General features: G+C 40.4%; 1 protein-coding gene across 1 annotated transcript; it reads right to left on the bottom strand.

Annotated features, from left to right (window-relative positions):
- Positions 1–778: 778 nt before the first annotated feature.
- Positions 779–8,599, bottom strand: LOC311004300 (nucleolus and neural progenitor protein-like). Its single transcript, XM_083996290.1, is given in 15 exon segments — positions 779–3,040; positions 3,124–3,338; positions 3,434–3,492; positions 3,702–3,988; positions 4,130–4,207; positions 4,371–4,499; positions 4,929–5,017; positions 5,132–5,286; positions 5,452–5,540; positions 6,382–6,384; positions 6,386–6,462; positions 6,906–7,123; positions 7,326–7,377; positions 8,108–8,344; positions 8,558–8,599. Coding segments are annotated over 15 exon segments (2,031 nt in total). The 5' UTR covers positions 8,576–8,599; the 3' UTR covers positions 779–2,715.
- Between the last annotated feature and the right edge of the window lie 406 nt (positions 8,600–9,005).

Genomic DNA, 9,005 nt, shown 5'->3' with positions numbered 1-9,005 from the left:
TTAGAAACTACACTTTGTCTCATAATACAGTAGCCTTAATTCCCCAAACCCAGCAGCTCAAACTTTGCTCAGAAGTGAGGTAGGCCTACAGTACAAGTGATTTCTAGTAAACTGGGTTAATGTTGAACTACTGTTATGACCTTTTTACAATAAAATTATGGCTAAAACAATAAACTGTTAGACTTGTTTAAACATTAATTCTAGTAAACCTGTAAGAGTCCTCTGGATTCACACAAGTCTCAAAAAATACCATTAAAAAGGTGTGCACTCATCCGCCCTAGTTGTCTGGTCTAGCTTTTCATACATAACAGCAAAATAGTAATAGCACATCTGTGGGCTTTTTTTTAGGCCAAATTTGTGAAATTGAGTAAAAGCTTGTCTCTGTTCTCTCCCAAAAGACATAAGTATTTAAGACCACTGGCCTCAAATATGAAAAAATAATATAATGGTCTTCACATCCAACATGTGTTTTTTTTTTTTTTTTTCATCTTCTTCTCATCTTAATTGCAGCAGGGGAATGGTGCATAATACTAGTACGTATGTGCTCTGCTTTTTATGCTCCAGAGGGTTTTACATACATTTATTCTTGGACATGGAGACAAAAAGAACACATTCTTTAGAAGAGATGATGTTATACTTGCGCTGGTACAAAAAACTCTTTGCATCTATAGCCTACATGGAGGACAATATTATATTTAATTTCATAAGAATATCCAATTCTGTTATTCCACATATGAAATTGTAAACTTGATCAGTTAGATTGTATGACAATAAGATAGAAAACATGTTCTAAACACTATTATAACACTCAAAAAACATACAAAGATGATTATCTCCTCCCATTCAAGACAGAAAAAACACATTACATTGGTGCACTTTTTTTATTCAGTGTCTCTTAATGAGGATTTTGACCTTGCACTTTTCTACACTTGTTTTCCCACTTTATGCATACCCTTGGAATACATTTATTCCTCATGTCACCGAGCTGTTGGGAACCAGGCTGATTTAGCAATGGCACTGGTAAAAATTAATTTGCTTGGTTGGCCTAGATGGATGCACTTTCCTTTTCTTGACGCTTAGATTATATTATGCCCACAGACCCTATAACTCATGATAGAACCCCTGGAGAACCATTCATTTAATTATGACTTACAACTCGTGAAAATCAAAGATAGGCCTATATGCCGTTAATAGAAGCATTGTTTGACTTGTCCATGAGGTTTGCTGACATTCATATCCTCCTCTGTGTCCATAACATTGACAAAGTGGAAAAATCGTGATAGTGTTTGGCACAGCCACTCTAACTTCCAGCAGAGAAAAAAGGGGCTGACTTCCTGTGTGCTCATGTATGCAGAATACAGACTTAAATCCTTTAGCTCTGCTCCTTTCCTTCACTGCAGGAAGGTGCAAAAGTTGACCTTGACTAAGTGGTTTAGATAAAAACCTAAAAAGCACAGCAATCAGGTATCTGCAGAGTGCAGACTCATATGCACAAATGAAGCTGGTGGGCTCATATGCCACCATAACTCAACCCAGTCAGGCTCATTGAGGAGTAAAAAAAACACAGCGCTGTTGTATTTGTGCAGATGGGAGGACTTTGCTGCCTTTGGCAAAGGATGATAAGATAGTGGGCAGTAGCTAAATATCCACTGAAAAAAAAAAAAAAAAAAAACTCTCAGCTCCCAATCTGGTGCACAGCTTTCACTCCTGAGCAGTCATGGCTGCTACAGACTGCCAGACACCTGCATGTTCTGATTTGGTGGCAGTTTTGTCTGCACAGCACTCAGACTTCAAAAGGGCAAGAGCTGAGGCCACACTGTCCAATAACACACAGCCAGTCTAAAAGCACAAATTCAATTTTAGTTGAGAAGAGTGGCACCTCTGCTTTTTCACATTGCCAAGGGCTTCACAATCAATAAAGCGGAGAAATATATTCCATATTGTATCATATTAACAGTCAGGGAATAATAATTGAGCGCATTAATGACCATCACCACCAGGTGGAGCCTTAAAGTTGCTTGGTTAGTCAGGTCATCTCTAGACAACCTTTCTGACATTAGATCTTCTTTTTACAGTCTATGCATTAGATATGCCAATCCATTTGGGACATTACTTCATTTGTCATATTGATTTTATATTATCTAGTAGTAAATGCATTTCTCATTGCACTGGCAGTATGTATGAACGGGGCTAAAGTTTTCAGTACCACAATAATTCCATCATACATTTCAATCACTATCATGAAGTTATTACCAATTTGAATCATTACTAAAAATACAATTTAAAAAAATGTAAAAAAAAAAAAAAATAGACATATTATTACATTATAGTGCTTTTGCTATGTTTATTGAGATGTCAGACATTGGTTTTGCACTTGGCATGAGACATATTATTTAAAAAAATTAATAGTGACTTTATAATCTGGGGCCAAAAAAGAGGCCACAGCCAATTGCAATTTTTAATTCCTATCATTCAAAACTTTGAACTTTGAATTAGTTAAAATGATCCTTTGCAACATCCAATTCATTGACAGCATCAAATAAAAAGTTTCTTTGCTTACCTCTAGTTATTGCTGTCTTTAAGTCAGTATAACAGAGGAACGTGTCACATTGTATACTGAGCTGCACGCAGTCATTTGTTTCCTTGAATGTTTCATTTCATTTTTTCTATTGTTTATTTGATGAGGACAATGCACAATGTACTTATACCCAAGTGTCACAATCCTACTGAGGCAAAAATATCATCTATGTCATCATGGCGCTCACGGTTGGTGGTCTGAGGTGTTGTCTTAGAAGTGGTCCTGCTTCTTTGACCAGGCTTTGACAGTCCTGACATAGATAGCTCACTGCTCCTCCTTCGTCTCTTCACATGTTTCCCTTTTCCACCCGTTTTGATTTGACTCTTGAGTGACTGACATCGTGTTCTCAGTAGAGTCTTTCTCCTCTCTGGGGCAGAGGAATGGCAGGTTCTCGGTGCTGGCCCTTGACGAAATGTGGCCCAGCAAACATCTCGTCTGAAGCTCCGCAGCTTCCTCTGGGTACTGAGGATGAGGAGAAATCATATGAGCGTGCAACATTTGTCACAGAATGATAAAGTAAGTAGTTTCTGTGATGTTGCTCTTACTTGTAACCCGCATCCTCTAGGCATTTCATCTTGTGGCACTTCAAACGCAGGAAGGTTAAAAGACGTTTTTCCTTATCCATCCTCTGGGATCTGCACCACAGGATCATTTCTTCTAGATGGGTTGCCATGTCTGCGAAACTAGTCGCTTCTCTCACTTTTCTCTTGAATTTGTGTCTCTTGTCAGCCTTGTGAGTTCCCTGCGTGAAGGATTTGCCCTTGGGTGCCAGTGTAATTGTTAGATAAGAACATTTCATTTAAATATTCTGCAAATAGTAAAAGATTTTTAAAAAATGATGGTTTGATGACATACCTCTGTAAACTTTCTGATAACTTTGAGGAATGGCTTCATGTCAGTGCCATGATCTCCACCTGGAAAAGAAAAACCAGTAATGTATTGAACATTATAAAACCATTACAGCTCTATTTCAACCTGTAAGAGTCACTGCATTACCACTGCATTAGTTGGTTTACCCCAGCTTTATGTGTGAATAACCAGGTAGGTGTTTGCTGCATTTACACTGATAAAGGAATGAGATTGAGTTTTATAGAACATCTGAACAGGGCCTTAAGCTCCACACCTCTTTCAATAGCAGTACCGAGGTCTTCCTTAGCCTTCTGTCGCTGGCTCGCCACTTTAACAATGGGTTTCTTTATCTTCTGCCATTTTTTCTGTTGGTCTTTGGCATGCATTGGGTGTTTGCTCAGTAACGCTGCATCAGAGGGACACAGGAACTGAGCCAGGTCTGCTGGCAGGGAGAAGTCTGTGAGGAAGGGCATGGGCTGGGCAAGAGCTACTTCTCTGAGGAACTCCAGGAGCCGCTGGTACAAAGTGGACAGGCAAACCAGGATACCACGGAACATCACCCTAACGAGGCACAAGTACAGATGGAGGCTTTCAGATGCATTTTTTTTTAAAACATCAATACAAATTCGGAGCAGCAAATATACTGAGTTACCTTAGAGCATAGATATATTACAGATGTGAGAATGAGGAAAAAACACTCACCACAGACGACTGAGCATGCTAGTAATCACCATATTTAAGATCACAAACTCCTCCCATTTCATCTGCTGCTTTGAGAGTCTGAGACAAAAATATATTAAGGCAAACCCATAACATAAAGAGGACAGAGACAATCAAGCCTCGTTCAACACAGAGATACACATTTGCAAACATAAAACACATAAATCAGCAGGACTAACGCATCAAGACGTTTCATAAAGACGCCATATCTGGAAAAGGATACACAAAAGCCCTGCTGCAGCGATTCAACGTGCAGCTCATCAGCTGGGCGGCTCCCAGCACTTTGAGACAGAGCCACTCCAGCATGGGCTGACTGGGAACATCACACTCACCAGCCTTGATGCCAAGACTCCTGAAAAATACACACACACACACAAAGCCACGGGTCATTCCTGCACATGTTTGGCTTCATTGCATTAGCTACTAAGGTAACTTTAATATAGCTACAGCATCTGGACATTCTTTTTTATTTAAATTTTGTTCTTGACTTTTCAAATGGTCTGCAGTGACAACTCTGAGCAGTTTATAATTATGTGCCATGTCAACTTTCAACAATAATCACCCCCAACTCTGACATGATGCAGGTCTGCACTGCATGTCTGCAAGTTGACAAAACAACCCATCACAGACTCAGTCCTGCCTTAAGTTTGTACTCTGCCATGTCTCTGGAGTCTTTGTCATTTTTTATTGTCACTGTGGAATGGATGCCCTCCTCTATTTTTTTTGCTGCACAACAAATTTACTTCTGGTTACAAATAAAGTCACATGAACCTGAATCTACCTTTGGAGCGCTTTGGGACACAGGTCAGTCAGCTCCTTGAGAACCTCATCCAACTTCATGTTCTTCAGCCTGTTTACACATTGTTCAACCTGAGAGAGAAATGACAACATGCAAGGTGTGTCATTATGAGAGGACATCAACAGCTGGCTGGTTACGTTAGGTGAAGCCCAATCGACTGGCATCATTGCGGACTTGGCGCTTACTTGTTTTAAGCCCTTTAACGTCTTGTTCCTTCTGAAGCTGTTATTTAGCACGTAGAGCAGCTCATACAGCAGCCGTATCTCCGTTTGCAGAATCTCACTTTGTAGGAGTTTAAGCAGTGCCTCTTTTTCTGACAGCAGGATTTTAACGCGTGTACCTGTAAAAGGGGGAAACACGCACATGTAAACACTGCCCCATATCTGATCCACGAGGAGAGTGACCCCCTATTACACCACACCACACCACACCACCACGTGGAAGGCGAATGATGTCTCGGAGGAAAGAAATAAGTTTATTTTATCATCATACCAGGGCAGCCTACCTGATGTTGAACTGAAATGTATACGGACACTGGAAACAGCGCCAGGGAAACTTATGTTTACCCTGTTCCACGGTTCTTCTGCCATGCTGCTACAAACTAAAGAAGAAAAAAAAACATGCGGAAGTCCGCCAGCCAATTGCATTCAACAACATAGAAACGTCACGGTTCGTTTTAAAGGCACAGTGCACTGCTAGGCATTCAGCTGACCGTCTCACAGCAGCGCGAGCTAACGAGGGCTACACATCTATGGTTCAGTTGCCAGCCTACAAAACAGTAAAAAGTAAAAAATAAAAGATAAAAAGAGTGGCATCCTTACTAAATTACCGGAAAGCCTTTAATTTCTCGCGATAAAATAAATAATGTTTGCATTATAAATAAATAAAAAATATTAAAATATATTATTGCACAGATAGGCTACCTGCTGCACTTGTGTACTCATCAGTACAGCATTACCGTGTTCTTTCCACTACTGTTCTGATATGTTCAGACTCTGATTACTTTTCTTTGTGGAGCAGTGTTGGTATCTCTGCTCCAGGGTGATTAAATGCAAATTCAGCATAGTTCGTAAATGTCAATTTCTTGTGGAGCCTTTTGCTGAGTTGCAGATGACCTACTAAGGCAAATAACCAGCTACAGGGACTGAATGTCAAATGTGTTAAAACAAAGTTCTTTGAAATTAAGAATGGTTTTGGTGATTTTGTGTAATTTTATGTCTGTGTTGCCTTGACTCTCTGAAAAAGGACACCATTGTATAAAGAAAATGCTTTATTCCACATTATACACACACACACACACACACACACACACACACACACACACACACACACACACACACACACACACACAATATTAATCTCCTTGTGAACTCAACCAGGTAATGACTTTTAAGTTGACTTCATCCAACACAGACTCTTCTGATCTTCCTTTCACTGTCAGCCCATGACTGCCTCCTTCAAGCCAAAAAACTTCAGCTTGAGCTTTCATTTCTGTTACTATCCCGTCAAAAAGGACCTGGGCAAAGGGAAAGCCAAATCATTGTTATGAAACATCATCAAATAGTCATTCACTTAACAAGCTGAGATAGTTGATCAGAACATACATCTAAAGCAAATAGTAGAAAACTGGACACAACAATACAAGCTGTCTGCAATTTCAATTGAATGGTGAATGACTGAGATGAAGAGAGATATGAATTCTCTGAACAAGGACTCAAGTTACAAGACAAGTGCTAAAACAACTTTCTAACATCAGAACCAAAAAAACAGCATATATGCACTTACATTAAAATACAATAATTTAAATGCAAAGCACAAATCTGTAATTACACATATTTTGTTCCATGCTTGACAAGAGAATAATAGCTCTAGTGTATACTTAAAACAGGGAAATTGCACTTCTGTATCATCACATTTTAAAAATTATTTTAGGGTCAGCCTAATATGAATTTCTCACACCTTGTCACACATGTTGTCCTCGGTGCCTGACACAAACAGGACGGGCATGTGTTCAGGCAACCCCCTGAGATCTTCACTCCGCTGGCGATGAGCGTGTGTCTGTCCTGGGGGGTGCAGTGGGAAAGCCAGGCAGATGACACCCTGCACTGCTGCATCCTCTCTTTGATCACTCAGCTGCCTCGCTAAAGCTGCAGCAGCACGACTTCCCATAGACCTGCCTGTGGACACATGTTTCACACACAGGAAATCCCACTCACTGACTGCTGCTGCTGTGTATGTTGTAGTCTTTGAACGCACAATATTAATTTGAGGGTTAATTGAACCCATGATACAATATGATGTGGGTATTTTCATCTGCGTGGCACTTGCATCTATTTCATGTAATATAGGCTACACAGTAGTAAGCCTACTGCTGCTCACCTCCGACGAATATGTGCGTAATGGTAAACTTCTGTAGTGATTTCAAGTAGTCCTGGGAGGAGAGGGCAGTTTATTAACACTGAATCATACTTAAAGGGATAGTTCAACATTTTGGCAAATGCGCTTATTGCCATAATTTATAGTCATAGGGATAAGTTCATTAGCTTTAATTATCGGTGCATATTGTTTTGAGAGTCGGATCAAACAGGTGAATGGTACAGGTCCCCTGTCCCTCATCAAACTCATAAAATACACAGTCCAACAACTCCAAAATGCTCTCATGGAGAAGTTGTGACCTGCACATTTGCCACGCTATGAAATAATCATGTCAAATTATCATTATGACACATGAAGCAAAGCCGAAGCACTCCACCCAGCAGCCATGTCTGTAGTTCCAGCTACGCATTTGCCTCGAAAGCAACTCCGTCTCATAATATTACTTTATCATTTCATAGCGTGGTGAATATGCAGGTCCACAAGAGCGTTTTTGGAGTTGTTGGATTGTGTAGGGCTATTTGATGAGTTTTGAGGACAGGAGACCATGTAGCTACCGTTCACTTCCATTGTGTTCGCTGAGCAGCTCGCGTCTCTGTTCCACTGATCTCAAAACAACATGCACCGATAATTAAGGTAATTCCCTACCCCTGTGACTATAGGGGTTATGGCAATAGGCAATATGCCAAAAATGTTGAACTATCCCTTTAATAAATCAATAATCGATCAATAAAAGTAATGGTACGGTTCACAAGTGCCATTTGAATGAGTTAAAGTGCACTGCTTACCCACACAGCATGGTAAGCCTTTACCCTATAGCCCAAGTTCAAACCCTTGCACGTGAAACGGATGCAGAGGAAGCCGCTGGATGCCAGGCCGTGTGCTACAGACACCAGCTGCTTAAAGTTCATGTCTCCACCTGCACCGTGTGTGAGTATGACGGCTGTGTGAACGTCCCTCACGGAGGCAGGGACACACACAGCAGCCTCCAGATGTTTGGTCCCAAACGGCACCTTCACCGTTTCCTGAAAGTTAATGAGCAGCAGTGACCACCTCATCATCAATACGATCTCTGCAGCCCAATAGTCACAAACATGTCTAGACAGGTCTTTAAAAATAAGCCCGCGCGTTATTAAAAGAACCGTTCATAACTGACTAAACAGAATGTACCGTAACTAATTGGGGCTGTGTTGAACTACCGGTATGTTCATTTTATCTTGCTACAGTTTGATATTTACCTCCACAAACCTGTCCATCACAACCAACCTGTTCCTTCCATGGATTTTAGATCCATAGAGCCATGGTTCCTTCCCCTGATACCAAACATCGCACGACTACAAATGAGTGACATCTAGCGTTTGGGAGTGTTCATTACAGCTCCACCAAAGATAGTCATTCACACCATTAAACACGAGGAAGGAGATGCAGTATTAGGTCTCTATGCTATAGTAATAAAAATAAATCAACAATAAATAATAACATACTAAACTAGAAGAAGTTTATATAGGTAAAAGTGAATACAAATCTATTAGATTTATCAGAAAGTAAAATGTAAGTTCAGAGGTGTGGCAGTGTGGAACAGTTCAACAGTCTCACAGCATCTGAACAATGTATTCTGCTTGTCATTACAGTAGTATTACAAGGACAATTCTACAGGCACTTTTTGACCGCAGTTTATAAATGGAT

Source organism: Trachurus trachurus (genome assembly GCF_905171665.1).
Source record: "Trachurus trachurus genome assembly, chromosome: 21".
Taxonomy (NCBI): Eukaryota; Metazoa; Chordata; class Actinopteri; order Carangiformes; family Carangidae; genus Trachurus; species Trachurus trachurus.
Note: the sequence above shows the minus strand (reverse complement) of the source record. Positions and strands in the feature narration are given on the sequence as shown.